The following is a 13,092-nucleotide window of genomic DNA, read 5'->3' on the forward strand; positions in this document are numbered from 1 at the left end:
AGGGCCGCTGTCAGCTTCTGAGACACTTCCGGCACATTAGTGAAAGGGAGTAGCGTGCAGCCTGGCAGTGGGTAGTGTCTCTGGGTGGAGAACAGGTGCCCTCACTCGGGTGGCCACAGCCCTTCCAGGGCACTGGGCTGGCGGGCAGAGTCCCTATCCACCTGGTCACCAGACACCAATAGCCAGCAGAGCCACTGCCCGCCCCACACCCCTTGTGAGCTCACAGCGAGGGCAACACTGAGCCTGCTCAGGCGTACGGCCCCCTGTGCCACCAGCCACTCATTCATTTCACAGGACATAGTGAGGAGTCAGACGCCACCAGTACTCAAGTTCTATCCCAAGCCCTTCGGGGTTCCTGGACTCTGGCTTTGTTGAGATATATCCTGGGGATTCCTGGGTCGTAGTGATGTCCTTCCTGGGTGCAGAGCTAAGAGGGAGTGTGGAGAGCTGCCGTGGGCAGTATTAGCTCTGGAGTGTCAGCCTGGAGATGTGTGGCCTGTGCACAGCTGATGCCCAGCGTTCTTCAGCTGTGCCTGGTCCGTCCACGGCCCCCATCCTGTTCACACACGCCTCTCTGCCATAATAATCTCTCTCCTCTGGAGCACTGCCATCGTCCACCAGAGGCTGGCAGCCTCCTGTCCTCTGTACCCAGACCCCTTGCTCACACCATTTTCCTGAGGGTACCCCCCCGGTTGCCTTGATCCTCCCATCTCAGGGAAGGTCTTTGGGCCCCGTCATGTTTGTGCAGAGTTGAGCGAGTTGGGCCGTGGGACCCATCCTCCCGAATGGCTTCCAGGCCCTTACTCTTCCAGCATCTTTCATTGCTCCTGGGCCCCGGTCTCGTCCTCCTCAGGGCTCCTGAAACATTTTTCTGAACATTCTGTACCTTCCGTGGCCTCTGCTCTCTGTGAGTCCCGGTCCGGATCCCAGCTCACCCCCTGAGAGCATTAACCCTAATAGGGCCGGGACTGGGGTGAGAGAAGGAGGTGCCCAGGGTACGAAATTTGAGGAGGCCCTCCATCCCTCTCAAGGTCGGCCCCTGAGAGGGACACCCTCCTTGAACCTTGTGCACTGGGTGCCTCGACTTTTTGGCCTCACCTGGTCCCAACCCTGGATGCTGAAGTTGGACAGGTCTGGCTCAGCATCCCAGCACCAGGTGCCAGTCCAGGTGACCTTGGGAAAGTTACCTTTTCTCTCTGAACCCCAGTTTCTCTGTTGCCTCCATCCCGGGTAACGAGGACTTCATTAGATAATCTGTGTAAACCACTCAGCACGTTGCCTGACGTATGTTAAATGCTTGAGAGATGTTTGTGGTTATTATTACTATTATTATTATTATTAGGCGAAAACAAAAGCATCACACACCAGCCAGTCTCCATATGAGCTCTGGAATGACAGGTCCAGTCCCATGGTCATCCTCGCCCCCGTTTGCCCCTCTTGATGATGTGTGATGTTGACCATGTGGATTTGCCCTGCGAGGTCAGGGCCTCGCACATTCTGAAGAGGATGTGTTTTGTGTCTCTGCTGCAGGAATTGCTTACTTAGGAGGTGTGTGCAGTGCTAAGAGGAAATGTGTGCTTGCCGAAGACAATGGCCTCAATTTGGCCTTTACCATCGCTCATGAGCTGGGCCACAAGTAAGTATCAGACTCTGGATTGTTCTGCCTCTTTAAATGCTTTTCTGAATACATATTTTTTTCACTCAAATTCTGGAAGTTCTAAAACAGTGCGCTGAATGCCTTTGCTTCCTCTAGAGTAAGGACCTAGGCCAGCAAGCCTGGGTCCCAACCCTTCAGGGAACCCAAGAGATCACGGAACAGATTGTCTCTGAGTGTGGAAATGCTCATTTGATGTTTGCTTTAAGTCTGTTCTTAAAGCACATGCTGTAAGGGAAGAGATTTTCTCAGTGTTGTCGTGAGTTGTATCCCCTTTCCCGAGCCATCATGATCTTGATCCACTCTAAATATGCCGTTCAAATAATGGGATTTATCTTTGTGCTATTGAATTTCTGGGTTGTTGTTTTTTTTCAGCCAGTTTCAAAGTCCAACTTTCTGAAGGTAGAAGTCAGTGTCTTAGTTTAAAGAATCATCAGCTATTGCCTTTGCACATGGAAATTCTTCCCTTGAGGAGGAAAGAACCACAGAACCTTAGAGCCCAAAGATGATGTGGAGAGAATCCGAGGCAGCCTCCTGGTTTTTTTAGATGAGGAAAAAGAAGGTCCGAGGGGTTGAATGGCTGGCCCAAGGCTGAGATCACCTGCAGGAAGTCTCAGGGGGCAGAAAACCAGCTGACTCTCAAACTGTGGCCCGAGGGTTTACTCTTTCTCCTGGAGTAGGTGTCTGTTTTATGTTTCTCTGAAGGAAACATTGTGATATGACTGCTTAAGAACTTTAAATAAATAAATTGAAGAGGCCAAAGCATGCAAAACAATGGAAAAATTTATATTGGACCGAAGAGAACAAAATTAAATGGAAATCTAGTTCTTGGGGAAAAATATATATTGTAAAGTTTTCCCAGTGCCCGAGATAGTAAGATGCCTGGAACCCTAAAGGTGAACTCAAGCTTCTGGAAGAGTAGAGGCAATGAATAAGGAGTACAAAAGCGGTTGTTTTCCCCTAGTATTAGCCATATCTGTGGCTTGATGTTTTTACCTTGCTTTGTTTATCTGGTCCCATTTTAATTTTTTTCACTCCTGTAGATGGGTTTGTTGTTGACTTTTCTGTACCTGTTGGCTATCATGATGTGAGTACAGAGAATGAAAATAATCTTGTGTGTATTTCCTGGGACTAAGGGGAAAATAACATGTTATTGGCCAAGAGAAGCAAGATAAGTGGTTATCTCTACGTACACATTTATTTCATCTTGACAGTATTTCAGAAATACCCAAACTAGTTTGCCTACACTACTAGAAAATAATTTTTAAAAATTATTGGTAATCAAATTTGTATTCATATCTCAGATTTGTTAAAAAAAAAAAAACCAGCTAGAAAACCCCACCCAATAGTGGTTGCTGAAAGAAAAGTACAAATGAGTATGGCTTTGGCAAACATCTTCTCACTATCAAATGCCCCACCCAGCCCATCATAGTACAGCGGAATCAACCCCTAACAGTTGTGAGAATGCAGAGTTGTCAAAACATTTCCCAACACGCAGGTTGTGCGGACCTTTGAAGAGATATATTTACGTGAACTGCTGCATCCCATGGCAGCAGTCACCTCCGCATGTGAGCACACAGGGGCTGCCTTTTCTCCTTGGGCACTAAGAACAAAGAGTGCCGTTCCTCCCTGATCTGTGCGGTTGTGCTGTATCAAACACTGGCATCTTAACACGGGAGGTCTGCAGATGAATGATTAGATTCAGTCATATTCCAGTAGCCTTTAGCTACAGTCTGTTTAGAATTTCTTGGAGGACTCTTTATAGCTTGCTACTGAACTCTAATTACCTGCAAAAACAAACACCGTATTGTTAATCAAAGCCAAGAAATCCTGGTAGCATTTGGTCCTGCCCCTAGTTGGGCGATTATGGTTTTCCCAGAGAAGTCTCTTGTCTCTGATTATTTGAAAGTGTTGGGAAGCAGATCCCCCAAGGATGAAGCCACAGTCTCCCTATCCACGGACCCCTCTGGTCACCCGGCTCAGAGCAGCCAGAGAGGCTGTGCGGAGGCTTGGGAAGGTAGAGGCCAGACTGCACTCTCAGGAAAGCCACTGGCCAGGCTCCTTCACAGATGCGAACCTGGAAACTGTCTATATTTTGGAATAGGGAGGAGTAATTTAACTCCATGTTTCTTTAAGTGTGTGTGAACTGAGATAGGATGGATGGTTTTCTTTGTGGATCTGAGCCACTGGTCCATGCTCTCCAACAAAATTTCTTGGTGAAAGTTTTAGAAAACAATAAAGAACACCCCTCTGTGTAACCCTGGAAAATCCCCAGAGAGCTCACCCTCCAGTTCCTAACCATTTAATACTGAAAAGTAAAGATCTCTTTTGAAGGGGGTGTGTGTGTGTGTGTGTGTGTGCCTTTGCATGTGGGCATGCATGGGTGCAGCCCTTCTGCTCTGTACTCAATATACCTCCTGTAAGGAGCAGTGTGAGCACTTACCCTCAGATCCCAATGTTAGGAGAAAAAGTCACTTTCCGTAGGAGCTACACATGCCGTTTATCAGATGATGAGAGTTGCGTAAGTTAACATGATTTCATTTTTGCTCTGGCTTTCAGAAAACACAAAGCTAAGTGTAAGGCTCATTTTTAACATTTAACTCATTGTAGTATGGAATTTTTCTCCCTCTTTCTAGCATCTGTTTGTATGCATGGTTTTATTTCAAATATTGTAGTTCAAAAATAATTTATTTGGTGCTGTGAACTGGCTCCAATCCAATTTGCAGTAAAATAAGTTCTAAATTATAAATTAAATGAAAAACTCTTCCCATGGTAACATCAATAATGCTGCTTTGGATGTAGGTTAACTATAAAGTAATGATGTTTAAGTCAAATCAGATCTCATTTACTGAGCACCTGCTATGTACCAGGTACTATGTTAGATGCTGTGCATTCATTGTATTATTGAATCAGTCCTGTGAGGCAGGTATTATTAGCTTTTACTTTATAGATTAGGAAACTAGTATTACTTTAAAAAATTTTCTAGTCTCTACCTAAAATGATTTGGGATCACTTGTATGATAATATACCCATGCAACAGGGCCATTAAAATAAGGATCCAAATTACAAAATATAGGTAATAAAGAAGAGAGCTTGTTATTATCCAAAAACCAAGGTACTTTCAGTTTGTCAGCAGCTTAGGCAGAGAGGGCAAAAAATGGCATGATACAGCTGGCTGAAGAAAGCCAATGTGTCCTCAACAGGGGTTTCCCTAGGAAATGCAAGTACTGTGGATGAGACTGGCAGTTTTCTGAATATCTACCCTGGTAAAGAAGTAGGGTAGAAAAGACTCCAGCCGTGGCTTTAGACAGGAACTGAAGGATTTGCAATTCCCAATGGCAGTCGTGGAGGAGACCCTGGGAAGGGGCTGTTCTGTGTTCCTGCCTGGAGGATGAGCTGGGTCTGTGGGGCAGCCTTGCTGACAGCAGCTTTGGAGTTTTTAAATGAGCACCTATGACCTTAGTTACCTTCTTGCCCATGAAAGGCTGCCAGATAGGCGGCTGCCCCCCACCTTTTGGTTCACCTAGTGTGAGCTTTGGAAGGCACCTGTCTCCCTGTCTTGTTGTGGTAGCTTGGGAAACCCAGCGGAAAATGAAGCTGTTTTTGTGCCTTTCTTCATCCCACAGTGACCATGAGAAAGTGATGGTCCTGAGCATGAGAAGATGTCTTCGATGGACCTCTTTCACTTTAGGGGGCCGTAGTTGCCGCTGTTGTTGGTTATGATGGAATCAGTGACATGCGGGAAACGGCCCAGCTGGGCCAACTCTGCCCAGGTTTTTTCCCTCAAGAAACCAGGATGCCTTGTGGTGGACCTCAGTGTCCAAGATGTTTATCACTATTTGATTTTAGAGAGAAAGGGGGAGAGCTCGAAGCATTCATTTTTCTCAGGCAAACTCAACCCTGATTGCTCATGGGAAGAACTCTCCTCAGAAGCTCAGGTACATGCTGACTGCCCATGAGAAAAATAAAAAACAAAATCAGTGACACCCTAATGATCAAGGAGAGCTTAGGTAGTGACATGATCAAGGAGAGCTTAGGTAGTGACGTTAGTATAGCATTAAAGTGACTGTGCCTAATACGTCTGTTGGATTTTTAGAGGATATTGTTTTTAGAGGATATTGTTTGCTATGATTTGGAATTTTTATAGTGTAAGAAAGAAAGTAAATGGTTCTATGAAAATTGGTTAGAGTGCCTTTTGCTTTGGGGAAAGTAGGTCTAATACAGCATGATAAGGCCCAGGGGAGATATTTGATTGACAAGAGCTCTCCCTAGTGCAGTTGGAGGCCAGGAGGGCACAGAACCAAGTCTCAACTGGTTGTTTGGTGCCTGGGGAAACCCAGCGTGCTTCTCAATCAGGTAAGACAGTACCTGGGAGGTGTTTAAGCACAGGGCTTGCAGGTGGGGTGGGGAGAGAGGGGAGGGACTCCACTTAATGCATACTCGGCCACCCACTCAGAAAAACAAAGAGCTTTCCCTTGCAGAAAATAAATCTCTGCTTCTGTCGGATTTAGGAGGCTCTGTTAGATAAGCCTGAGCCAGATCAACACCTGCCTTGAGAGTCAGTCCAAACCATGTGACCTCTCCAGCTCCAGACAGGCCCCAGAGCCACACCCCATGTTCAGGCCCTCACTACCTGTACGGGGGCTGCGCCTCTCCCCACCTGCTCTTCCTGGGGTTTTTCCTGACTTCCATATGCCCTTTCTTGGGTCTTTCCATTCTGGAATTTACCTCTCCTCTGGTCAGCTGGATCTGCCTGTGGCCTCTGAAAAATGCTGTCTTCATGGAAGCTTGGGAACCCAGCAGATGTGACATCTGGGCCCCGCCTCAGGAGAGGAGCCTCTGAGGCACTTGGAAGCCTCAGCCTAATGAGTTAAACCACCCCCTCTGGGGGAGGGAGCATCTCGGAAGCTCTCCAGGAGATGCCAGGTGCAGCCAGGGTGGAGCTGCCACCAGCATGAGGTCTAGACCTTTTATTGTTGCTTTCGGCCTCATCCACCTTCCTGCTTCCATCTCTTGCTCCGAGACCCTGTCCCTCCAGGCCACCCTCAGGGCTGAGCTGTGGTGCTAGATACGATCCTGCTTTCCTGGCTCCAGCTCGCCCCTCTCTAGGTCACCCTGAATTCCGTGCTTCTTGCAGCTGTACCAGGCAGATATGCTCACGGCTGGTGAGTCAAGTGAGGAAAGGCCCAGCCTTCCTGAAAGTTGCCACCACAGGCAAGCGTAGTCCTGTCATCTCTCACCTGACACCTCCTGGGAGACCTGGAAATGGAAGGGGAGGAACAGAAGGAGGGGGACAGGCAGGGCCCACAGGGGGCTGAGGTACTGAGTACATAGACACTCCCAAGTGGAGAGAACCATGGGGCTGGGGTTTAACAATACAAATGCCCTGGCAACCAGGAACTGTGTTTGGTGCACCTGTGCACCTGCAGACATGCAGTTAGTTATAGGCAGACCCAGTTGCAACAGTGTGTGGTGCACAGCTGGGTTCTCAGACCTGCACAAACGCCCCTCGCGCCCCGGAACCAAGCCCACAATTGTGGAAGCACTGCCCTGGCTGATGTCACTTGGAGGAGGGACTCTGTCCTCCTGCTCAGTCCTGAGGACAGAGGGCAGGTGGGTGGCCACCTCGTGCCCTGAAGTAACAAGTGGGATCCCTGGTCCAGGCAGGTCACAGGTGAAGCTTGGTATCCCCCAATAAAGATACCCATCAAAAGCTAGATCCAGGCACTCCGGATGTTTCCGGCTAGAACGTGACGCTGTGCAAATGAGTTCAGGGCAGTGGACGTGGGAAAGATGTCCTCTTGAAGTGTGCCTGGGAACACGCTCGCCTGGGGTGCAGCATGGAACACGGACAGAGTCCGATTCCTGGGGATCGTGGCTTATGGGCAGAGGGTGGGCAGGTGTCTGGGGAGTAGAGGAAAAGGGAGGGGACAGCTGTTCTGGGGGAAATGTTCTCATAACTGTAGTCAACACAATTCAAACTGAAAGGAATTGTCTCAATCCCAGAACAGGAAGTAAGGAAAGCCATTATCTAGATTTGTGAAGAGGGGAAGTATTTGCCTGTGATCTATGTTAAGAATGAGCTGCCTGGTACGGTACAGGGGAACGCGGTGTGCACATGGGCAGGATGTGAGCAGGTAGGTAGCCCCCGAGGACGGCCAGGCAGCCTGCCGAGTCCTCTGCCTGGGCGTGTAACCCGGCGGGCACAGCACAGACATCAGATGGGCTGGCCTTATAAGGAAGGTGCAGCGGAGAGAGGATTTCTGCAAATGTCATAACCGGTTAGAAATCCCAGGAGGAGGGCAAGGGTGCTTTTGTTCTAGTTTGGAATTAGGGCAGTTGTGTTCATGTATGGGTCAACCTTTCTCGCAGAACAGAAAGGGTGGACCCTTCCAGCCCAGGAGGTTTACAGGAAGGGCTGCTTCTAGGGCAAGCAAGTCCCACACTGGGTTTTCAGATGGACTCCTCCCTGGCTCTCTGGGTCTTACCTTCCATCCCTACTCAGCTCCTACGGCCTCCTGCAGGCTCCCCTCCCAGACAGAAGCTTAATTGGTGGTGCCAGTGGTGTTTAGGGCTCTTGGGTTTCACGCGGAGGTGCTTGGAGTGATTTCTGAGTGCCATCTCCTAGGTGTATGAGCATCCCTGGCTCGGCTGCCTTATCCGGATTCCAGAGTTGTATCAAACACCCAGGCCTCATTTACTTTCCTTATTATTTTTAAAAATGTGCTGCTGAAAATTGTAAGGTCTTTGACATTAGTTTACAAGCCACCCACCTTCGCAAGTCTTGGATGAGCTAGAATGACTTGTGACTTCTGGAGGATTGCGGGGTGGCCACAGTGGAGCTGCACCTGGCACAGCATCTCTTAGCCCTGCTCCGTGTTGCCCTGAGTGAGTCCTTCCTAACAGCTATTCCTTTCCTTTTTCTCCTCCTTTCTCCACCCCCCGCCCCGACCCCAGACACATAAAAGCAGAATTTCCTTCCGGTCCCTCCCAGATGAATGATTTTCAATGGGAGGTGCAGTGTCCAGAACAGCAGGGAACTTTGTCACTGGTGGCCCTGTGTAAATGGCTTCTCTGCCTTAGGGAGCGATTTCTCATTGCCCAGCATTAAGAAGAGTTGCAGGGAAATTATCGTGATTTCCTTTGGAGTCTTACCCCTGACTTGGATTGAATGTGATGAGACAACACTTCCTCCATTTGACTGGAAAGCCCAGAGCCACTGTTCCTAAGAGTACCTTGACCACAGTCTTCCCAAATCTGCCCAGGCCAGGCCTGGGAGGGAAGACAAACAAAGGGAAAACCATTAAAAGCTCTTCAGCAAGCAGACAGATGTGTTCCCACCTGCATTCTGAGTGGCCAGTCCGAGCAGCTATTGGCTGGATGTTATCGCCGTGATGGGAAATACAGCTGGATCTGGGATGTCTGCTGCTCCCAGAGTTTTGTTACTGTGATAGGAAAGGTTACACAAGCTGTGTGGATGTTTGTCTCTACCCCAGGAATTCTTTGCCCTTAATTATTGGTGGATTTCCTTACCTGAAATGATGTCGTTCGAGATGGTGTTTGAGGAGATGGTGGGGCGGGAGCGGGGAGGGGGAATGAGGGGGTGTGTGAATTGAGTTTGGCTGAAGAACCAAATTTTGAAATCCCCTCAGAACTTCTTTACGTTACAGACTATTCCAGGAATTAGACGAGATGCAGTTTCCTCGTTAGATTACCAGAGCTTCTGGCAGCTCCTCTTAAGTGGCTTTTCTCCTGGTTCTCAGAGCTGGAAGGGATGTCCAAAGTCATCTCAGCCTCATTTTGCAGACGGCCTCCCTTTCCTGTGGCGTGGTGCCTTTTATACAACTGAACTGATCTCGTGCTGAGGCCAAGCCCTCCCCATGTGGCTCTTCTGGTAACTGGATTTACCCTTACTGGGAAAGACAGTTTTTGCTTACATGACTGGGGTTTTGTAAGTACTGTGGGAGGTGGCAGAGGTGTGATAGGATGCAAATTTCTCCACAGATGGAGTGCTCTGTTATAGATGGAATGTTTGTGTCCCCCAAAATTCATATGTTGAAATCTAATCCCCAGAGTGATGGTACGTGGAGGTGGGGCCTTTGAGCAGTAATTAGCTCAAGAGGGTGGAGCCCTCATGAATGGGATTATTGCCCTTGTAAGAAGAGGCTGGAGAGCTAACTAGCTGTCTTTTGGCCATGTGAGGAAACAACGAGAAAGCAGCCTTTGCAACCCAGGAAAGAGCCTTCACTAGAACCCCACTGTGCTGGCACCTTGATCTTGGACTTCCAGCCTCTACAACTGTGAGAAACAAATTTCTATTGTTGATAAACCACCCAGTTTATGGTATTTTGTTGTGGCTTACACATGCCCACATTCTCCCAAGGTATTTGGTTTCATGCCTGAAATCCTTATTCATCCACTGCCCACTGCTGATGGAAAATTCCAAAGACCTGAGGGCAGTTGCACATCTCTGAGTCCCTGGGAACTTTGCCACCACCCCAGTCAATGGCACATTCTGGGAAAGAGCCCTCCTCTCCTAATCCATTTTTAGGCACAGAGGGCGTGCTCCCACCTTGCCTGGAGGTGATAGTTTTGCCAGATGATGGTGGTGGCAGACAGGACCAGCAGAGGGGCTTGAGGGGTCTGGGGGAGCCATGAAATCATGTACTTTGTTCCTGACAACAAAACAGAGCACAGGGGCCTGTGTAGTTGTCAGGGGCCTGCATGAGGATCTGGGAATGGCCTGTCTTGGAGAAAACATAAATAAGTAGATAGATATAGAATGTGGGAGGTTGTTAAATTTCCCCAAGAGTCACTGGAAGCATGACAAAGGCGTCATCTTGTTAACCACAGCTCGCTTCTGTGGTGTTGAAGAAGGGTCAGGTATGAAGTGAGCCTGGTGATTCACTGACACTATTATCAGGAGCAAAGAGAGAATGAGAAGAAGATGGCTTGGTCAGTTCTGAACTGAGCTGGGACAAATCTTGGGGTTGCCAAAGTCCCCGGAGAGGCTGATGCTGGCATGGGGCTGGCAGCCACTGGAGAAGCTGGGCCCCGTGACGTGGGGGCTGAAGTGTTACTTGGGCAGGGGGTGAACCTGCGCCTACACCAGGGCCATGGTGTAGCTAGCTTATAACCGGGTAAGTTGTTAAAGAGAAGCGGGCAGAGAAACAGCAGTGGATCTCCAAGTCAAACTCACACCAAGGACCTGGTGGGTCCAGTAGGACCCCTGCCACGGGACAGCTTCAGACACAGTGAGGGCCAAGTGACAGGTGGCCTGCCGATAACCGCTCAGATTGGTTTCTGGTCAGAGGAGCCTTCCAGGCAGGAGCACGTGCTTACTGGGTAAATGACACCTAACAAACCCGTGGTTGGCCGCGTTGGTGGCTCTGTGGTAGGGGGAGCACCGGGATTAGCTAAGGCCCTGTACATCTCTGTGGCCTGTGCTCTGCCGTCACCAAGGAGGGGCAGAAGCTGCTCTGGCAGTAGGAGAGAGCCATGAAGGAAAAGGTGGTCGGCTTGCTGCTGGCTGCTTGCTCCATGTAGAGCTTGGCTTACTCAGCAGAGCAGGCTCCCAGAACCCCTCTCCTTTCCTGTTCCCCCCTCCAGCCACCCCAACCTGAACTGTTCTTACTGACTTGACGGTTATCACCTGGAGCTCCCTCATCCCATGCCCCATTCAGAATCTGGCAAAGAGTGAGGCAGCCCCATGTGTGGCGCTGCACCAGGGACAGACTGGAAAAACAAACTAACTACAACTGCACCAGCACCTTGCTCTTCAGAGGGGAGTCCCAGGACTAGCAGCATCTTGTCACCTGGGGGCCTGTTAGAAATGCAGGGTCCAAGCCCAGCTGGATGATGCCTGTGCACGTGATACTTTGAGAAGAACGGTTAAAGCATGTCGAAGCGGGAGCCTTTTCCGCCGGCCCCATCTTAGTGCAGTGCTCGCTTCTAGCTGTATATTGTACCTGTGTGTGTGTGCGTGTGTGTACACATATAAACGTAGATTTGTAAATATGGAGTTGAAGGGAGAAACCTTATTTTTTCTTCATTTTTAAGATTTTGGTCTATGGGGGAGGTTTTAGAATAGCTTTCTTCCCGTGACTTTGGAATCTTTTCTGTGGTCCCTTTTCACCCGTGCTTCATTTACCACCCATACAGTGCCAGCAGCCTCTGACTAGTCTTCAGCGGGCTTCCAGAGCCGATGCTGTGTTTCCATTGGAGACCAGCTTTCCTTGTAGTCATGGTTGGTACAAACTACTTGTTAAGAGAGACCCCACTCTAATCTACACATTTAACTTGATGTATCATAAAATCTGGTAAGTTTTTGGCTAAATTCCAGAAGGTCAAACTCATGGCTATCAACAGACCTGTTCGGGAACATGTTGGTCAAGCAGAATTTGGTTTGCGTGTGAGATGGGGGGTTTCATGAAAAAGATGGAAGGAAGTAACAGGACTGAAACACTGAACAAAAATGTCAAACACTCCTGAAAAGCCCCCAAAGTGGTCGTCTTTGACATCCCCAAAGGGCAGCTGAGGTCCTTGGCCCAAGGCCTGGAAATCCTGGCATTCCTGTCTTGCCCCCTCCAGTCTCCCTTTCAGTTTTTATTCTCAGTTTGGAGGCAGAAGCCATGAGTGTCTGTGCTTTTCCTAAGGGCGACTTCTTCCCAGCCTCGCTGCCTGCGAGGTGACCTGCATGTGCAGAGTCCATCCCAGGGTTGCCCCGTTGGTAGAATTACACAGCGGGCAAGTCAGCCTTTTGATTGTTTTTGTATCTAATATCAAAGACGTTGTTTTCTCTTTCCACATTTGCTGATATTACCCAAGGTCTGGAAGACAAGTGCAGCCCCCAAATGTTATGTGGAAATTTCTGGAATATGAGAGTTTAGAGCGAGCCCTGAAGTCCAGGACCCTGGTCACTTCTGGCTGCAACATGAAATTGAATCACTTGGGCCTTGGGGGCTTTAGCCTGGCAATTGCCCAGCATTGGTCTTCAGAACTTCTTCTTCTCTGGTCCTTGTTGTGTATATAACAGCTCCTGCATGGTGATTACAAAATTCATTTTCTTGTGAAAAATGGCTCAGGAAAGAAAACTATGAGGGCTGGTTACCAAACTGGAAAGAAAGTTAAAGAGCCCCCCAAAGTGATCCTACTTTCAAACTTGCAGATTTGCAGAGGGTTGTAAAGATACCCCTTTTGAAAGCCAAGGTCATGTTGTGTTTTGAAGAGCCAGACCTGAGGGATGCTGGCTTTGGTAACTTAGTTGCCTTTATCACTGGGCACACTCATCATGACTGGACTGCCCAGAGAGTCCCACCCAGTTTTCATGCACCCCTTTAGAGGTGGTACACTACACCTTGTACCAGTAGGAACTGAAGACCCAGATAATGGAGGAGGTGATGAGAGATCAACCAGGTGTTTCACATGATTTGGGCTCT

General features: G+C 48.8%; 1 protein-coding gene across 2 annotated transcripts in view; it reads left to right on the plus strand.

Moving 5' to 3' along the window:
* The window catches only part of ADAMTS17 (ADAM metallopeptidase with thrombospondin type 1 motif 17), a gene marked incomplete at both ends in the record, with an annotated part of 352,152 nt that overhangs the window by 165,385 nt on the left and 173,675 nt on the right, over nt 1-13,092 (plus strand). For both annotated transcript variants that reach the window (XM_082841528.1, XM_082841529.1), the window contains one exon: nt 1,531-1,636. In XM_082841528.1, coding sequence (XP_082697654.1) covers nt 1,531-1,636 — 106 coding nt within the window. The remainder of the gene's footprint in view (nt 1-1,530; nt 1,637-13,092) is intronic.

Source organism: Leucopleurus acutus (assembly GCF_964270905.1).
Source record: "Leucopleurus acutus genome assembly, chromosome: 1".
Taxonomy (NCBI): domain Eukaryota; kingdom Metazoa; phylum Chordata; class Mammalia; order Artiodactyla; family Delphinidae; genus Leucopleurus; species Leucopleurus acutus.